The sequence below is a fragment of the Grammomys surdaster genome, unplaced genomic scaffold (assembly GCF_004785775.1).
Source record: "Grammomys surdaster isolate TR1022 unplaced genomic scaffold, NIH_TR_1.0 310, whole genome shotgun sequence".
NCBI classification, from domain to species: domain Eukaryota; kingdom Metazoa; phylum Chordata; class Mammalia; order Rodentia; family Muridae; genus Grammomys; species Grammomys surdaster.
The window spans coordinates 1,211,508-1,230,084 of NW_021604729.1; the positions used below are offsets into that span (position 1 = coordinate 1,211,508).

Here is an 18,577-nt window from a genome sequence, read left to right on the forward strand (position 1 = left end):
TAATGTTCTCCTACATTCCAAGAAGGTAGCCTGAAGTTTATAGCAAAAGCTGGACCCTTATAATAGCCCCCTCCCTATGGAGGGAGGAGGGGCAGGGAGAGCTGGGGGTGTGGCTGCCCAGGCTGTTCTTTCTCCTTCCTCAACACCACATGGATCTAGCTTCCCAGGCCCCAAAAGCACAGTGGGGACCACTCTCCTTTCTCCCCTAGAAGGCCACTGGGTGTCTCAGGGTGACTTCTCCAAGTGTACTTTGGACTTAGCCAAGAATGAACTAAGTGACTGGGCCTGGGGCGAAGACAGGCGACTTGAAGTGGGCGCCCTGAGCCGTGGAACGCCTATCCAGTGGCTCCCAGGGTGGGATACCCAGTTGTGGTGGCAGTTAAAGTGATGAAGAGGGCATTTATGGGATCCAGTCCCTCTGGTCTGGAGAGAGATACCTCTATTCACACCTCCATAATTCTTGGACACCTTGCTATCTCCCTGCTTAGGCCCCAAAGCCAGAGAGCTAGCAGCAGAGGTCTGCAGTGTGACCCAGGAATTTTCTGCTACTTTCTTAGGTCAGACAGATGGATGGGCCCTGTAAGGGAAGAATGAATGAGACCAAACCTTCCCTTGGAACTTGCTCTTGAGTAGGGAAGCTTCTCCCTGTCCAGCTTTCTGTGGGTGGACACTAGTACTTGTGTGCCCAGTTGGGTACCTCTAATGCATGGTGACCCAGGGGAGAATGAGACAGGTCGTAAGTTAACAAGTGCTTTCTTTATTGCCCTGGAGGTGCCCTAAAGGCTCCAGACACTATCTCAGTGACAGATGGCAAGCTTCAGCTGTTCCTGAGGGGGAGGTCAGAAACCAGAAGTACTCCCCTGTCTCTGGGGCAGTTGGGGGAGTCAGAATGAGAGCACTGGGTGGGGGGGCTTGAGCAAGGAGGTGGGCCAGGTTGGGTCAGGGTGGGCCCAAGGCAGAGCTGGCTCCTGGTTCCACCGTTTCCATGGTAACCAGCTGTCAGGCACAGTGAGACTATACAGATGCAGATCCTCTTATCCCATCTCCCACAAGGGAGGGGGCTTCAAGGAGTGTGTGGGAAGTGGTTAAGGGTACTGAAGAATGGCAAAGGCTCTCCTCTGGAGTCCCCTCAGTTCTGGTGGGCCTTCGGAGTCTTATCTTGCGTCCTTCCTCCCAGCACAGAACAATAGGCCCCAGGCGCATAATGAAAAACCTGTGCAGCTCCTCTTCTAGGCTTAGTTTCCATGCTTGGAATAGAGATTGACCCCTTGAGGTTTGGGGATCTTGGGGGATACAGCATAAGTAATGGGACTGGAGTGTGAGCCTGTGGAAGGAAGCAATATTCCATCTTCAGCCTGGGGGACTCTGGTGAGTCTCCCTCCCTTTTCCCTTCCCTCCTTCAGACCTATGCTCACCTATCGTGTGGACGCTGACAAGGGCTTCAACTTTTCCGTGGGTGACGATGCTTTTGTGTGCCAGAAGAAGAACCACTTCCAGGTGACCGTGTACATCGGCATGCTGGGTGAGCCCAAGTACGTCAAGACGCCGGAAGGCCTCAAGCCCCTGGACTGCTTCTATCTGAAGCTGCATGGAGTGAAGGCAGGTTTGGGGTCAGGCTTGGAAGGGAGAGCAGGAGGGCCAGGAAACTCCAAGATGCGAGTGATGAGGGAATACCCCACAGCTGTAGTCCACCGCTGGCCCACCCCTCTTCCTCTTCTAGCGCCTGCCGCCTAGCTGTAGGGTTGCTTGGACCTCAGCATCTTCCTTATATGCTGCTTCTCTCTCCACCCCATGCCCCAAGTCTCCATCTCCAATCCAAGAGCCATTTCCTGGCCCTCTCACTGATGCCTCAGCTCTCAGACCCAAGGAAACTCCCTGCCACTTGTTCCTGTCCCTTGCCCCACCTCAGGATCCTGGCTACTCAAGCCGTATATCTAAAGGCCCTCCTACCCTCAGCTTGTCATACACTTGGCTCTGTTTGGAGGCTCCGGAGTAGCCCTTGTCTCCTCCCCTTGCCTCCTCCCCTTGGCCCGAGTCACCCCCATCCCATGTCTGAATGTCCAATAAGCTTCTATTCTGCCCCCAGTTCCCATAACACATGAGGTTGCAATATACCCCTTCCTCCCGAGACTCCAGTGTCTTCCCAGCAAAGCCACCATATCCTTTAAGTTGTACCCACAGGGGTCTTAGAAATCACCAGCCGATCACTCCAATCCTATGCATGCTATGTCCCATACTTGCAATCCTTGAATGCCCTCCTAGGGTCCCATCCCAGCACCCTATCCCATTTATCTTGTCTGGTTCATTCTGATGCCCCTCTGGGAAACCTGCCCTGAGGTCCTTTGTGACTAAGGGATTCCATAGCACAGCCACTGGAGCTCAGGAGCTCCCTGGGGATGAGACCAGGTCTGTCTGATTTCTTCACAGGCTGGGCCTGGCATGGCTCAGCCAGTGTTTCTGGAGAGATGAGAGGCTGTGGGTATGTGAGAGTGTCTGGGATGCTGTGTGTCTGTGTGTGTCTGTGTGTGAACGTGTGTGCATGTGTGTGTGAGCCTGTATAAGTGTGTGTGCGTGTGTGTAGTCTGGCTGTAAGTGAGAAGAGAGTACAGGTATGGGTATGGTTATAGGCTAACTGGAAAACCTGGGCATGCCTGGAGAAATTAGGGAGTCAGATGATACTGTGATGTGAGGCCGTCATGGAAGTGCCGGAAATCACCATGCAGAAGTAGGGGAAGCAATGAACTGTGAGCTTTCCAAAGGCTATGTGTGTGCCCTTGAAATGGGTTGGGAATGTGGGGTGTGGATATGGAGGCCCCTGAGTTTGTGAGGAAGTGAGGTGGAATTATGCTGTGGACCAGGGTGAAGGGGATGAAAGAGGAAGACCAGGTAGGGAATCTTGTCCTGAGGTGCCCTCGGCCCATTCCTCTTTAGCTAGAGGCCCTGAACCAGTCTATCAACATTGAGCAGTCACAGTCAGATAGAAGCAAGAGGCCCTTCAACCCTGTCACGTAAGTATCCAGCCCTGTGGGGTGGTGCTTGGAAGGGCCCATGTTAGAACGGGCCCAGAGGCTGGGGAGACAGGCAGGTACCCACAGTGCCCTTGGCCTGTGTTGCTCTGCAGCATGGCTCCTGGCAGCCTTCTTTTCTACTCCTGAGCACTCTACCCATTCTCTGTAGGGTCAATCTTCCCCCTGAGCAGGTCACAAAGGTGACTGTGGGGCGGCTCCATTTCAGTGAGACCACTGCCAACAACATGCGCAAGAAGGGCAAGCCCAACCCTGACCAGAGGTGAGCAGGCCAACCTGGACACAGAAGTTCCTCCTTTCTGAGGAGCAGGGTCAAAAAAGGGCCTCCATGGAGCATGCCAGTCCCAAGTCCACAGATGGCCTGTTTCCCAGAGAAAGAACCTGTGGTTCAAAATATTTGGCAGATTTAGGGACTCAGGCACAGAAGACTGGCTTTTGAGCTCTAAAACAGTTCTGGGGCTCCTAGTGGTGGACCCAGGGAGGGATTCTGCCCCCTAGTGGAGGCTCATGTTTCTCCTCTGTGGGATACTGTGATAACTCCACATCCCAGAGGTGCAATGACAGAGTGGGGCTTCATACCCTGATATCTGGGCCAGGGAGGGTGGCTAGGGGCACCCCTGAGTGTTACTGAGTCCCCGGTGTATCCCAGGTATTTCATGCTGGTGGTGGCCCTCCAGGCACATGCACAGAACCAGAACTACACACTGGCAGCCCAGATCTCGGAGCGTATCATTGTGCGGGTAAGAGTCATCTCTCCACAGGGGCAGTGTCCTCCCCTTCCCTACCAAGCTGGAAGAAATAGCTTCAGGAAAAATACTATGGAGTGGGGTTGGGTTGCAGCTCTTGCTGGACAGTGGCTGTGTGGCCTTGGGCTTTGTCATCCTGTCTAGGCCTTAGGGCCTTCTTCACTGTAAAGCATGAAGGTGGATCACACCTAGTAGCCTCCTGAGCCCCACAGATGACTCAGTTTTATCACAATGGACAGTTTATTGGACATGGTGGGGTAAGGAGACTTGACTGGCCTAGGTGTTCCAGGGGTTTCCCCTTTGCTCAGGGCCCTAAAGTTTCCCCTAACCCCCAAGACTGATCCAGACCCAACTTGCCGTAGGCCTCTAACCCAGGCCAGTTTGAAAGTGACAGTGACGTGCTATGGCAACGGGCACAGCTGCCAGATACCGTCTTCCACCATGGCCGTGTGGGCATCAACACTGACCGGCCAGATGAAGCACTGGTTGTCCATGGCAACGTCAAGGTCATGGGATCTCTCATGCACCCTTCAGATTTGCGGGCCAAGGAGCACGTGCAGGAGGTAGGGACAAGGTCCTGACTGAGGGGCAGTGCTGTGAGTGATGAGTAGGACCATTGGGAAGGACCAGGATGCCAGGGTAGGGGTAGGGAGGCTGGCTTTGTACTTCAGGATCAGTCTCCCTTCTGCACTGAAGCCCTTGAGGCCTGCCCTGCAAGACTGCAGGAGGTGAGGAGGGTTCAGTCTTGGGCCTGTCCCCTGGTAGGTGGACACCACCGAGCAGCTGAAGAGGATCTCTCAGATGCGGCTGGTGCACTACAGATACAAGCCTGAATTTGCTGCTAGCGCGGGCATTGAAGCCACCACACCGGAAACAGGTAGAAATGTACCTGTGTCCCTAAGCTTTGGCCAGTCTGTCCTGTCTCCTGGAACCTGTTCCTAGAAACCCCAGCAGTGATCTTTGGAGCTCCACCCTCTGAAATACTGACCCCTTGGGGTCCTGTACCTCCGCTCTTGGAATATCATGCTTCCCAGGTCCTTGGAACCCTATCCCTGGACTCAGCATCCTAAGTGTCACGTGGCCTGAAGTCTTTATCACACAGCATTCAGAGATTCTGCATCCTCTTGGAACCCTGTCTCCCACCCTCGAGGTTCCCCTAGGATCCTACCCACCCAACGAATCCCACATCTCGAGCCTGGGGACTTCAAAGCTATGAACAGTTATCTGAGAAAGTTCCTACTCCAGGGCTCCTTAAAACTCAATGCTCAGGTAGTTCTCCAGAAAGCCATGAGCAGGACCACACACCCTTGGCTTGTCCCTCCCCAGGTGTCATCGCCCAGGAAGTGAAGGAGATCCTACCTGAAGCTGTGAAGGACACAGGGGATGTAGTCTTTGCCAATGGAAAAACTATAGAGAACTTCCTTGTAGTGAACAAGGTCAGTTATGGGGAACTGAATGGGGCTCTGAGTCAGAGGGCCTGGCCAGCTGGTGGCCCTGGCTGGTAGAGGGAAGAAGGGACAGCTTTGCTCCTAGTACCTCCAAGAAGCCCTCCCCACCATACAGGAAGGGGGCCATTCGTTCAAGATGGAGAGGCAAGTTAACCACTAGAGGCTGTGTGGTAAAGGGCAAGGTGGATCCCACTGGGGTTGCACTCCCTCCACCTCCATCAGTTAGAAGAGGGTAACAAGATGTGTCACCTTTTTGTGGCTCAAAGATGTGGCTTATTATGAAGGTGACATTTGTACTCAGTGACCTGAACCTTGTATACGTGTACTTAGAAACAGACACATGACATATTTTTACCTACCTGAGAGAGTAGGTCCAAGGGATGGAGCTCTGACTTGAGGGAGGAGGCAAGGCTGGGTAGGTAGACACTTAGCCTAGGCTAGGGGCAGCAGACATGCTGTGTGAACCAGAATTTGGCTAGAGCAGAGGGCGCCGTCAGGCAAGAATATTTCTAGGGCCTCTGTTGGCTGTGGAGAATGGGGATTCTGCTCCTGCCTGGATTCAGACTGCAGCTTGGAAGCTTCTTGGGCTGATGGCGCCCTCAAGGCTGTTGTTGCCCCGGGGCAGGAGCGGATCTTCATGGAGAATGTGGGGGCTGTGAAGGAGTTATGCAAGCTGACGGACAACCTGGAGACCCGGATTGATGAGCTGGAGCGCTGGAGCCACAAGCTAGCCAAGCTGCGGCGCCTGGACAGCCTCAAGTCAACTGGCAGCTCGGGTGCCTTCAGGTGCGAGCACCGCCTGGGACTGTGGGGCAGGAGAGACCTCCTTCTGGAAAGCATCCTGATCCTTGTCCTCTTACTGCAGCCATGCAGGAAGCCAGTTTAGCCGGGCAGGCAGTGTCCCCCACAAAAAGAGGCCCCCTAAACTGGCCAATAAGGTGAGACTGTGCAGGGTTGGGAGGTTCCTTGTCTCTCATGGCCTTCCCTTCCCAGCTTGCACCACTCCAACCTAACCCACTCCAGCTCTAACCCCTCCCTTCTCCCCTCTTGACCTTGTAGCTCTTCCAGCCCTCTTCTGCTTCCTCTTCCTCAGACCATGAAGAATGGGGATGGGGTGGGGGTGGGGGCTGAGCAAGGAAGTAGGCATCCTAAGTCTACCATCTTCTGGTGTGTTCTTTCCTCTTGGTCCTCAGTCATCACCAGTGGTCCCAGACCAGGCCTGCATCAGTCAGCGCTTTCTGCAGGGAACTATCATTGCTCTGGTGGTGGTCATGGCCTTCAGGTGACTTGTCTCCTAGGTTCTGGGGAGGCTGGTTTAGAGAATAGAGCTACCCAGTGAGTTAGATGAGTCTGGGGTCCAAGCTCTGGAGTTGGGGGAGGAAAATGGACTGGGGATCAAGCAGCTGAGGTTAGGGAAAGTGGGCTCCCCCTCCAGGGTCTGGGGAAGCCTGTTTGCAGACATCACCTGGGAAGACCACAGAGTCTGTCATAGAGAAACGGTGTTGGGTGGTGGCTTGCATTCAGACAGTGACCCTTTTCTGTGGCTCCCAGCGTGGTGTCCATGTCCACACTGTATGTGCTAAGCCTGCGCTCCGAAGAGGACCTGGTGGATGCTGATGGGTATGTCCCTGGAGGTCTGCTACTGCTAAGCCCTCAGGCCAGGGGGGACTGATGAACGGTGGCTTGAGTCAGAGGGTCCAGGGAAGCTCTCGCTAACGGGGTTCAGTCTTAGGCTTATGGCCTACTACAGACTGTTGGGGTGGTGGTGGTGGGTCTCCTGGTTAGTGGGTACTTTCTACAGGGCCCCTCTGGCCTGCTCAGTAGTCCTTCAGTAGCTGTCTGGAGGACACTTGTAGGAAGGGGGATGGGGTGCAGGGAAGGAGGGCCAGAGCAGGACCTTTAGCTCTGTCTGTCACTGTCCAACCCCAGCTCCTGAGGTCACCTCTGACTGTGTCTTTTTCTCTCTCCTCCCCTATGTCTGTTTCCCTCCTGGTCTCTCTGTTGCCTCCTAGCTCTCTTGCCGTGTCTACTTCCTGTCTTCTGGCCCTGCTCCGGCCCCAGCACCCTGGGGGGAGTGAGGCCATGTGCCCATGGTATGTCTGACCAAGCATCCCTCCCTGCCTCCTGCTGTACCCTTCTTCCTGCCTTTGCTCCGCATTCCTCCTCTCCACCAGCTCTTGCTCACCCCTGCTTCTCTGGGACTCCCAGCCCCAGCTCCAAGGCTCCCCCAGTGCCTCTGAGCTCAGCCTACCCTTTCTTAGCAGGTCTAGCCAGAGCTTTGGGACCACACAGCTCCGACAGTCCTCTATGACCACTGGACTACCAGGCACACAGCCCTCTCTACTGCTGGGTGTGTGTCTGGAGGGATGAGGTGGGGCGGGTGGCTGGGGGCGGGGCTCCAGTGTCCTCCCCTCCAGCTCATATGGCTTCTGGCTTCCTCAGTGACCAATTCAGCCTCAGGTCCAGCTCTCCGTGCCTTGGACCTGTGTTCCAGCCAGCCCTGCCCCATTGTCTGCTGCTCTACTCCTCCCATCTCCAGTCCTGCTACAGATCCCAGCCTTGGCCCCACTCTCACTCCTACCCCAAGCCCCAGCCCTAGCCCCCACCCTAACCCCAAGCACTCAGGTATGGATGTTTTGGGGGTGGGGCCAGGGTTGGCAGGGGTGTTAGGTATTGTTTGTATCCAGAGAAAGGCCCTAGAGAGAAGGCAGGAGGGACTCTTAGTTTGGAAGTTTGGGGAGTCACCCCCATGGGAACCAGAAAACTCATGAAGGCTCACAGAAGCCAGGGACAGGAAGCGGCTGGCTTCCCTTTTCTCAGCTTAGCCTTGCTTCTGTCCATAGGCCCCGGCCAAATGGCCCCACTGCCAGTCACCAACATCAGAGCCAAATCCTGGGGCATTTCGGCTAATGGCATCGGCTATTCCAAGCATCCCAAGAGTCTGGAACCTCTAGCCAGTCCTGTCGTCCCCTTTCCTGGAGGGCAGAGCAAGACCAAGAACAGCCCCAGCTTCAATCTCCAAAGTCGTGCCCGCAGAGGAGCTCTGCAACCCAGCCCAAGCTCTGCCCAAATCACTCAGACCCAGGGCCAGCTAGGTACTTGACTCTCAACACTTCACAGCCTAGCCTATCTAGGCCCATTGTCTAGGGCCCATTCCAGCCCAGTCACATGGCTTCCTGGGCACAGAACTGTTAGTTAGCAGACATTAGGAATCAGACCTCATGTAGATAATGTCATTTAATCCTCACATCTTGGCTAAGGAGATAAATCAGAAGGTAAGGCACTTGCTTTGAAAGCATGAAGGCCAAAATGGTACATTCCCAGAACGTACCAGGCATGGTGGCCCACACTTGGAGTTCCAGTGACAGCAAAATGGAGATGGAGACAGGCAGATTCCTCATGCTCCATGGACAGCTAGCCTAGCCTGCTTGATCAAGTTCCAGCTTATGAGAGATCTTGTCTCAGACTAAAGGAGGAAAGCTCTGTTGCCATGGTTCAGAAGAGGAACTGGAGACTTAGGAGAAGGGTCATATAGCCAGCCCATCAGCAGTCCTGCTAAGATTCTGTCTCTAGTTGTCAAATTACAGATGATACTTCCTCTCTCGGCCAGGGTGGGGAAGTTATATGCTAAGACCTCAACCTCAAATCTTTGGTTTTTACCAAAATAGAACTCTTTTTAGTGTAGATGTGGTTTTCTCCAGGCTGACTTGTGTTCTCTGGCCTCCTGGTAGCCGTAACCAGTGTTTCTGTGCTGAGACGTGGGCTTCCTCACCTTGACTCTGTGGCTTAGCAAACAGAAACCTAGAAGGTGTGGTTTGTGAGACAGATATTCAAAGTAGTGGGGCAACTCCAAGGGTTGGAAGCTTGCCTCGAGATATGCATGGCTCTGAGTGTGCACAGGTGAAGACACCTCAGAGTGACGGGTCCCCAGGAATAGGGGAGGAACTTAGTCTAGGAGGACCAAGGAAGGAGACAACCAGGGAAGGCTTCCCAGAAGAGGTGCTATTGAGCCATCTTTGAAAGGTGGCTAAGATGAAAGTTTACCTAAGAAGAAAGCCATCTTGTCTGTATCAGGTAGCTTCACAGGGTGTTCTGGGTGCTGCTGCAGACCTTGAGTTTGTATCTTAAAGAGCTGAAAATGTATCAGGTCAAGCAAATGTTGAGAGGCTGGTGACCATAGCTTCCCACTTCTGGGGTGAAGGACTAGGCAGCAGCAGACCTGAGATAGTGAGATGAACATGTAACCTCATCTCCCAACCCCCTGTTACACCTCAGCACCTCAGCTGGCTCAATGACACCCACATGCTGGGGGCAGCCCCAGCTGTGTGTTCTTCTAGCCTTCCATGTTTCTGGCTGCCACAGTGACAACTGCTGAGCCCAGGGCTGGGAAAGAAATGTGTGTGGTCAGGAGCAGAGGCCCGAGAAGGACCTCTACTTGCTTTTGAGTGTCTTAGTTTTGTGAAAGAGGCAGCTCTCAGGCTCGTGAGAACTACCTGGTTCTAGAGATGCTGGGAAAGGGGTGTGGTGGGATACATCATGAGGGTCTGGAAAGGGGTGTGATGTGATACTGTGGTGAGGGTCTGGAAAGAAGGATTCTTGTTTGCACTGAGGTGTGAAAGCCCAAGTGTGATGTCATTGGGATTCTACCTTACCCTTCCTCAACGCCACAACAGCATTCTCTTCTTCCAGACCCAGTGCCATCCCTGACCTCCATCCAGCTACTGGAGAATTCCATGCCCATCACTTCTCAGTATTGTGTGCCAGAGGATGCCTGCAGGTACAGTGGGCTCCCTCTTGTCACTACAATGAGGGTCCCTCAGGTGCCAGAAGCCCAAGCAGTTTAGATGCTCAGATCTTGGCCCTTTGGGGAAGAACTTTCCCCTTAAGTTTGGGCAGCCCCTTTCCCAGTTTCCGAGGGCTTCAGTATAGAATGAGTCTGAAGAGGAGAGAGGGAGCCTAGCAAAGTGGCCTTGCTTAGGTACCATCTTTGCCCCTTTAGGCTTGGAAACTTCACCTACCACATCCCTGTCAGCAGCAGCACACCACTGCACCTCAGCCTGACCCTGCAGATGAAGTGAGTGCTGGTGTGGGGGAGGGAGGGAGCCATGTGGAACCCCCAGAGCCTCAGAAAACTCAAAGCTAAGTGATTACTAAGTTTCTTACATGGAGGGTCCAGGCTGCCTGGGGAAGGGCTGGAGAGGGACCACTGTTTGGGGTTCAGTGGCTATAAGACCCTGCCTCATGGGGACTGAATGGGATGGTGGGAGAGTTTTCCTCCATCTCAAACCCTGGACCATTCTGTGTGGTTCTCAGGCTGTGAAGATACAGCTCAGGCTGTCTCGGGTCGGGAAGGGCTGGATGGGACAAGGAGATGGGGGAGCTGCAGCTATTCAAATGGAAACCCACCTATTCCCTAGTTCCTCCACCCCTGTGTCCGTGGTACTGTGCAGTCTGACATCGAAGGAGCAGCCCTGTGAGGAGGGAGGCTTTTTGCAGAGGCTCCACCCCCATCAGGACACCCAGGTAGGGGGCAGGTGGGAAGCTGTGGGCTGGCCAGGTCTCAGACCTTCCTCTTCTCTGGATAGTGATCACCAAATGAAGGGAAGCAGAGTGCAAATATGTCTGCTGGGACACATACAGCTGGGATCCTGTGTCTGGGGGCAGGGGACATGCATGTCAGTCTTCATTCATCCGTTCTCAGATAGGTATCTGCATCCCCCATGACAGTGCCCAGGGGAGTTTATAAGGGCTGATCTGGGATGAGCACAGTGCCCACCGCAGGCAGAGCTGAGCTTCCCACCCCACTCCCCAGGAGGCAAGTGTCCACAGCCCTCATACTCAGGGCAGGGCAGTGATTAACAGATGGAATTAGAAGAGCCCCAGGCTCCGGGTGGAAGCCCAGCTTGGAGTTCTGTTGCTCATGGTGATTTCTGCTCACTTGTTTGTTCGAGTATTTGATGAGGCCTCTTTTCTCCTTCTCCTTCCCTGTGCTTCCAAGACCCTGTTCTCCAGGGAGGGAGAGAAGACAGGCATAAAATACCATGAGCAGCCAGGGCTACACAGAGAAACCCTGTCTCGAAAAACCAAAAAAAAAAAAAAAATACCATGAGCAGAGGAAGGAGGAGTTGAGGGTCATAAGGGAGGAGACCCATGGCCTTACAGGGAGGGATACTTATGAACAGAGGGACAGCCAAGCTAGTGGGTCACTTTTAGCTGTGGTGCTCCAGCCTAAATCCACACAACAGAGGCCAAGTCAAAGCTTCAGGTAAGGCAGGTAAGCTGTTTGTGGCTGCCTACCCCCACACTCTGCCACCACACTGTGATGGATAGCCGTAAAGACCTGCATTTGAACCCAGCTCTGCCATATATGCGTTTTGAAGGAGGCAAGCAACTGCAGATGGTAGCAGCACCTCTGCTTGCATCGCACTTCAGTCGTAGGCACAGTTAATGAGACACTTGTACAGCCTAGAGCATAAGGAGCTACAAGACAAAGGGAGGCCTCAGCTAGGGAAGGTGGTCTGCAGAGGGTGGCTACCTCTGCTTTCAAAGTGCAGTGTGCTCACCCCTGGGCTGCCACGGCAACGCTGAGAGGAATGCTGGCTAGGACAAGGCTGCCCTGACCTCTCACTCTTCCTTCTCTCTCTAGGGTACCTCTCATCAGTGGCCAGTAACCATCCTGTCCTTCCGTGAATTCACATACCACTTCCGGGTGACATTGCTGGTGAGCACACAGGCCCACAGAGGCTGAGGGCACTTCTATGCAGTGTGGGGCTTAGGAGAGGGATAAGGGCTTTGCAGAGCATGGTAGGGCTTGGGGCAACCACCTTACCCATCCTCATTTCCCTTTCACATAGGGTCAGGCCAACTGCAGCTCAGAGGCTGTCCTTCAGCCAGCCACAGACTACTACTTCCATTTCTACCGCCTGTGTGACTGAGCTGCTTCCCGAGGCAGAACCACAGCCGGGATCAGGGTCCCTGGGCTCTCAACACTGGATGCAAATGTGTTACACTGGAGCCTGCTGCAGGCCAGCTCTCTGCTCTTCGCTGCCTCCCTTGCCTGGGGAGACTGGAAGTCCTCACACTGGAGTTGCTGGACCAACTGGTCACCCTCACACAGCACAGAGAGGGCTAGAGGGAGCAGCCTCCTGGGTCTTCCTTCTGGTCATCTCCTTGGGGCAGCTCAGGACCAATTCATGGCTGCCTAGTTATGGTTCCTGGAAGGCTGGCTTGCCCACTCTCACTTTCCCTTCTGAGCTGTGGTAGAGTGAAGACCCATGGGGGCTGGACCCAGACCACTAACAGCTAGCTGGACCCCATATGAGTCCATGCAGAGTCAATAACTCTCACCCTTTATGCTGTTCCCAGGAGGGACAGCTTGGTAGTAACTTTCTGGGGTTTGACTGTTACACTAGATCTGGATTTCTAAGCTTTAAGTGTGTTTGGTTCAGGAGTGTTTTCCCTGGGAGAGCTTAGGTCCTAAGAATTCCTGAGGTAGTCAGGACTAGCCCTGGATGGCTTGCCTTAAGTCTTCTAGTGCTTGATGGAGTCACCCTCATAGGGCTGAACCAGTGGGGCTGATAGACCAGGTCAGCCTTGGACTCTTGAACCTGGACAACCCTGGAAGGGGTGGTTCCCTGTGAGCTCCCAAGATCTGTGTTCCAGGGAGTTTCCCAAACTCATGATGGAGTTGGTGAAAAGAGCAGGAATCCCTGCAAGCAGTAAACTGGTTTCCACTGGAGGGTGAATGCAGATAACTTTTCTTAATGATGTAATTACTAAATGCACTTAAAGCAGGGCACCAAGGAGTAGGACAGAGCTGGAAAGCCCAGAGGGCCTCCGTGTGGACAGCCATGAGTAGACAGGACCCCCAGTCTCTCTCTCGTGGCTTGGTCCATGTGCAGTGGGTCCCATCTCTGGCTCTTCCACCCCCAGGAGATAAGTGCTGGGTTTGTGTTAGGAGGTTTTACTCAAGTGACAGCTTCAGCATTTCTTGGAAGCACCTACAACATTCTGAGCACATGCAGGCTCCTGGAAGGAGTGTGTCAATCATTTAGCCGCATGTCATGGGTTCAGCAGTGGGAAAGGGAACTGCTCTTACCTTATGGTATTCTGACCCTTTGGAAACCAGGCCCTGCTTTTTCCAACCTCCCATTCTGACCTCTAAATGGGAGGCCTTTCTATAGGGGAGCTGAGTTTGGGAAGCCTGAACTGTGGGTCCTGCCAAGGATCTCAAAGCACTTATCCTCAGGATAGGGAAACAGCAGGGATGCCTGAAACTTTCTCCCCAGCCCGACTCTGTTCCTCCATTCTGCCATAGGATTCACAATTCCCCACCCACATCAGGCCGTGTTTGCCTTAAGACCTTGTTCTGTTCTCCCACAAGGTAGTTCTTCCCACAGTACCTTAAGACTGCCCAGCCTCGCTGCTTTAGTGCCATGCTGGGACTCCTTTCTAGAGGGGCAAGTGCTCTTGGACTGTGGCCCCTCAGTCCTTAACTGGAAAGTGACCCTCTTCTACCCCCTGGAGTCCATCTGGTTACAGCCAGCCCTAGGCCCATTGGCAACTGCCTGTTTGCATGCCTGGGAAGAGGTCCTCAGTGAGTTGGGGCCAAACTTGGGCTCCAAGCTGCTTGAGGGGGTCAACCTTGGACCAAAGTTGCCTTAAGCCCCAAGTATAAAAGGGCTCAGGGGAAGGTGGAAGGGCCACGGGCTGGAAGCTGACAGCCTAGCTGGCGCTCCCTTCCTCTCTTCCTTCTGCTGTGTTCCTATAGCCACTGGGCTAAGCTCCCCCTCGCTTTAGGCTGTACATAGGGCTCCCCCAGCACAGATCCCTGCCCATGCTGTACCCCTCAGCAGCCTGCGTGTTCAGAGCGTCTCCCTTCTTGCTAACTCCCCTTTTTCTCCATGTGCTCCGAGTCCTATTTATCATGTACTCACTGACTCTGAGGAAGGCAGAGATGCCACTCAGCCTACCTGCTTCCTGTCCCCCAAACAGTCCTTTTCTTCTAAGTAAATATACATATATAAATAAATGTATAAATACTGCTTTGTATCTGCACTTGCCTCTGGCATCTTCTTGAGACTGTTCTGGTGGGAGTCATCTCAGACCAAGCTGACTAGAATCTAGTTTCTGAGGAGCCTAGAACTCCTGGCCACCATAAAAAGGATCAGAAGGCTACTCCCTATCTTTATGCCCCTCATCCTTGGACTTGGGTTGACCACACACACATCCAAAAAACCTTCCCCATGTACCTGCCACTTCCCATCAAGAAAGAATTCATCTAAGGGAACAGGCTGAGCCTAGAGGACCACTGCCCAAAGATAGGTGGCTGCATTCAGAGAAGACTGGGCCAGGCTAAGATTGACGGCTGTTAGGTCCTGGAGAAGTTTGTTCTAAAACATAGAAGTTGGCATGGACCTTTCCTATCTGAAGGTAAGCCTTAAGCTAATGACAATAGGATACTGCTAAACCGCCCTTGCCCCCACGAGGAGGACACAAATTTCTAGCATCAGGTACTGGTGAAAGGCCGCTAGGAAGTGGAAAAGATGGGACTTCAACAATGAAGGAAACCCCGGTTCCCTCCCCTCAGAATGGACATGAGGCAGGGCTGTCACACATCCGCCTTTATTGTAAACAGCAGGTGGGACAGGTAGCAATGGTAAAAAATTAATTTACAAAAGCAGAGACTTGGTGAGCTGCCTGGTGGGTACCTGGAAGAGGAGAGCAGAATTGAGAATGAGTCCAGTGACCTTTCACATTCCCTCCCTGGAACCCTATGATGCTTGAGCAACAGGGACATCACTGAGGATGGGTCACCAGAACTGACTTCAATTCCCAGTTCCTTTCCAAGTCATCTGTGTGTGACTTCAAAGGATGCAGATATAAAACCATAAGCAGCCTCCACCCACATCCCTACCAAGTACACCCCAAAGCTTGAGTGAGCCCTTGAGTACATGGAGAATGCAGAACACACCAGGTCACACTTGGCTCAGAACCCCATGAGGGGTGGGGAGAGGGTCCTGATCCTCCCCAGTCTTTCTGTCCCCATGAACCACACAGTCTTGCATGAAGAGAGAGGACCCACTGAGGCTGTATGAGGCTTCTTCAGACATGTACCATCTTGTCACAGCTCTTACCCTTGGAGACTCATACGTAGATGCCAACCCAGAGCAGGAGGAAGAGGACTCCAAAGCCCATGAAGAGCGAGGCCACCAAGGAGATGAGGAGCTCTTTGTAAATGTCACGTGTGTACTTGGTAGAGGTGACCTCATAACTAGGTAGGACTGCTAAGGAGAAGCAAAGGTGGACTACAGTGCAGGAGCTGTCTAGGATCGCCCCTCATGGGAAACATAGACTAAGGGCTTCCTGGGAGGCTTGTCTGGCTTGATGCAGCTGGGCAGAGGGGCCCAAGACATGGCATGGACTGATGCCCCACACCATACCCCTAAAGTCCATGAGGAAAAGAAGCCCACAGTACTTAGGCCAATCACCTCTAGTCACGTATCACTCATGGTACAGCTAGGACTGGGTGCCAGACACTTGAGCACATCCCCTGTTTAAATCACCTTTCTGCTGGGTGGAGTGGTACACTCCTGTGATCCCAGCGCTCTCCAGAGGCAGAGCCAGATGGACCTCTCATCAGTTTTACATTAGCCATGTCTGCACAGTGAGACCTGTCTCAAAACAAGACCAAACCAAATCCCCAAATACCAACAAAACACCTTTCAAACCTCAGTTTGAAAAGCAAACTAAGCTAACTTGAAGTTGGAAAACAAGGCCCTGGCTTGCCCTTGGGCAGCACTGGCCTCCTAACTCACTGTCTCCATCCCACCTTAAAGGAAACAAGTAGCAGTTATCCAGTGTGCTTTCTCTCTCAGTTCTATGGTCACTAATTCTGACCCCTGGCTGCACAAAAAGGATACACGAAGAACCAGGCAGTGAAGAACATGCCGATGGCCAGAAGTACCACAGTCAGGTGAGGGAAGACAGCCGGGTTCACTGGGCTGGTATACCTACTCATGGCCTCGAGCTCCTAGGGAAGAAAGCAGATCAATCTCAGTTTCAATCTGGGGAGACCTTGGAGCAGATGTGTACTGCTGAGGACTCCTTCAAGTGGCTCACTATGGAACTGGAAATTACAATCATGTTGTGTGTGTGTGTGTTAAGTTTTATTACCTTTATTTACTGTGTGTGTGAGTTACGGTAGCAATGAGTGCATGGGAAGGTCAGAGGACAAACTGCAAGAACTGGTTTTCTCCTTTCACCACATGGGTCCTGGGGCTTGACCTCAAGTCACCAGGCTTGAAAGTAGGTGCATTTACCTGCTGAGCCATTTTGCAGGTCATTCCCCACCCCGTTTCCCCACTTTCTTTTTAAATTTGGGTGGAAGTTAGAGGACAACTCTCTGAGAGTCACCTTCTGTCGTGTTTGAGGCAATGTCTCTCTTGGGTGTTGGTCACTGTAACATGCATTCCAGGTTAGCTAGCCCTCAGGCTTCTGGGTGCTTCTCCTGTGTCCATTTTCCATCTCACTGTGTGTGAGTTCTGGGATTACAACATCTGGCTTTTTTTTTGTTTTGTTTTGAGACAGGGTTTCTCTGGGTAGCCTTGGCTGTCTTGGAACTCACTCTGTAGACCAGGCTGGCCTAGAACTCACAGAGATCTGTCTGCCTCTACCTTCTGTGAGCTGGGATTAAAGGCATACACCACCATCGCCCGGCCACATTGGATTTTTAAAAACAATGTGGGTTCTAGGATCCAACTCAGGTTATCAGGCTTCCAAACCAACCCTTTACCCATGAGCCATCTTCCAGCTTCATATCACATCCTAAACATAGGGACATGGCAGGCTTTGTGGTAGAGCATTTGTCAAGCATGCATTGCAGTCTTAAGTGTGATCCCCGGTACTGGGAGACAAAACAAAACAACAATAACAACAAAGAATGGCGGCAGCAGCTTTTCTTTCAATGAGATAAGAAGAGCAGCTAAGAGTCAGAGGCTCAGGCATACAACTGGATAGAGGAAAACGGCTCTTTGGGTTTTCTAGTTAACGATCACTATGTAAGTCACAGATATGCCTGGGGGAAAACACATAAAGAAAAAGCTTGCCCACAATTTCCACTGCTTTTGGATCTGTGTCCAGACTCTAAGCTGTTCATTTGTGCAGGAAGCCAGAGCCTAGAGTAGTACAGACAGCTCAAATTCTATTCAGGAGTGTTGTTTTTCATTGCCCTGGGAGGGCAATCCACAGGGGATCTCCTGGCAGAAGACAATTGGGATAATTCTGGCTCTACAGAATCATCAGAGTCTGAGTTAAGTAGTTATCACACTATTTGTGTCACAGGGCTGATGCATGATGAATGTTGACACATCTAGTTTACTGCCCGGCATAGAGTAACTGTTCAATAGGTATTTGTTTCCTTCCTAAAGTTGCAGAGAAGACGATGAGATAATCCCTGTGAAAGGGCTATAAACGTAAAGTTCTGTACAAATGTTAACTTCCATTGTCACTTGCTAGCCAATGTTTCTAAAGTCCAGAACATAACAACTTCAGAGAAGTAAACTGAGCCCATTGTTCTAAGAGACACAGGACTTCAATTCAGTAAACAATTATGTCCCCCTTTCCCCCCTAAAAGAGCCAAGGACAATTGCTGCCATTTATGGAACCTCCAAATGCAGGCCCAGTGTTTGGCAACAGGAATACAAAGACGAATAGCCATCATCCCAGAACTAGCTGCGCGTCAGATGGTGGTCACTAGGAGGCGTGGCAGATAAAAAGACAAGTTCATGAAACGTGGCAAGAGGTGTACAGACTGAGGCCCCCAGAAGACAAACAAGTACCTATGCGAGATATAAGTGTTTTACCAGGAAATGACACTTATACAAGGGCCTTGCGGGATGAGTACTATTTCTGCAAGGGAAACCTTCCAGCTAGAGATAACGGATCATAAAAAAGAGAAAAGCGCGAAGGTTTTCAAAGTGCACCGTGTGGCCTTCATACTTATTATAATCAACGACATCATAAGCACATTGTGATGGAAACCTCAGCCTGGAATACATACATGGTGAGGGGCTTGTTTTCTCGTCCCTAACTCTACTAAAGTTTCAGCGGCGTCCCACCCACCGGGCACTGCACACTGAGGCCTCCGCGGAAGAACGCGGTGAGGACCAGGCACACAAGAGTCCTAGGTCCTGGCCCACAGCACTGTCCGTAACTCCCATCATCTCACCATTTTGCCCCGCACAGGATAAACCACCGATCCGCCACCGGAAGAACACGTCGGCAGGAGCAAGCGCGTTGAGCAACAGGAAAAGGATGTGGTCCCTTGCGCGTGGTATTGTGGGACTTGTAGTCCCAT

At 52.5% G+C, this 18,577-nt stretch overlaps 2 protein-coding genes and 1 long non-coding RNA gene across 8 annotated transcripts in view; 1 reads left to right on the top strand and 2 right to left on the bottom strand.

The window, feature by feature from the left end:
• Myrf (myelin regulatory factor) overlaps positions 1-14,277 on the top strand; it is a 35,914-nt gene extending 21,637 nt beyond the window's left edge. For 3 of the 6 annotated variants that reach the window (XM_028777486.1, XM_028777483.1, XM_028777489.1), the window contains 20 exons: positions 1,404-1,599; positions 2,932-3,008; positions 3,178-3,288; positions 3,676-3,766; positions 4,135-4,335; positions 4,538-4,649; positions 5,099-5,208; positions 5,846-6,006; positions 6,086-6,158; positions 6,414-6,502; positions 6,772-6,840; positions 7,233-7,313; positions 7,482-7,570; positions 7,663-7,845; positions 8,064-8,315; positions 9,910-9,997; positions 10,220-10,294; positions 10,638-10,743; positions 11,867-11,941; positions 12,075-14,277. In XM_028777486.1, coding sequence (XP_028633319.1) covers positions 1,404-1,599; positions 2,932-3,008; positions 3,178-3,288; positions 3,676-3,766; positions 4,135-4,335; positions 4,538-4,649; positions 5,099-5,208; positions 5,846-6,006; positions 6,086-6,158; positions 6,414-6,502; positions 6,772-6,840; positions 7,233-7,313; positions 7,482-7,570; positions 7,663-7,845; positions 8,064-8,315; positions 9,910-9,997; positions 10,220-10,294; positions 10,638-10,743; positions 11,867-11,941; positions 12,075-12,155 — 2,320 coding nt within the window. In that variant the 3' untranslated portion in view covers positions 12,156-14,277. The remainder of the gene's footprint in view (positions 1-1,403; positions 1,600-2,931; positions 3,009-3,177; positions 3,289-3,675; positions 3,767-4,134; positions 4,336-4,537; positions 4,650-5,098; positions 5,209-5,845; positions 6,007-6,085; positions 6,159-6,413; positions 6,503-6,771; positions 6,841-7,232; positions 7,314-7,481; positions 7,571-7,662; positions 7,846-8,063; positions 8,316-9,909; positions 9,998-10,219; positions 10,295-10,637; positions 10,744-11,866; positions 11,942-12,074) is intronic. The other 3 variants (XM_028777485.1, XM_028777487.1, XM_028777488.1) reach the window with 3 other exon arrangements.
• LOC114629454 lies at positions 737-6,135 on the bottom strand. The gene is made up of 3 exons (XR_003712670.1): positions 5,580-6,135; positions 1,416-1,584; positions 737-1,324 (listed from the first exon to the last, which is right to left on the bottom strand). It is a non-coding gene; the product is annotated as an uncharacterized LOC114629454 (long non-coding RNA).
• Positions 14,278-14,822: 545 nt separating the features above from the next.
• Positions 14,823-18,519, bottom strand: Tmem258 (transmembrane protein 258). Its single transcript, XM_028777533.1, has 4 exons — positions 18,449-18,519; positions 16,143-16,252; positions 15,357-15,493; positions 14,823-14,930 (listed from the first exon to the last, which is right to left on the bottom strand). The coding sequence occupies exons 1-3, from the start codon at positions 18,449-18,451 to the stop codon at positions 15,367-15,369; spliced, it is 240 nt and encodes a 79-aa protein (XP_028633366.1). The 5' UTR covers positions 18,452-18,519; the 3' UTR covers positions 14,823-14,930; positions 15,357-15,366.
• Between the last annotated feature and the right edge of the window lie 58 nt (positions 18,520-18,577).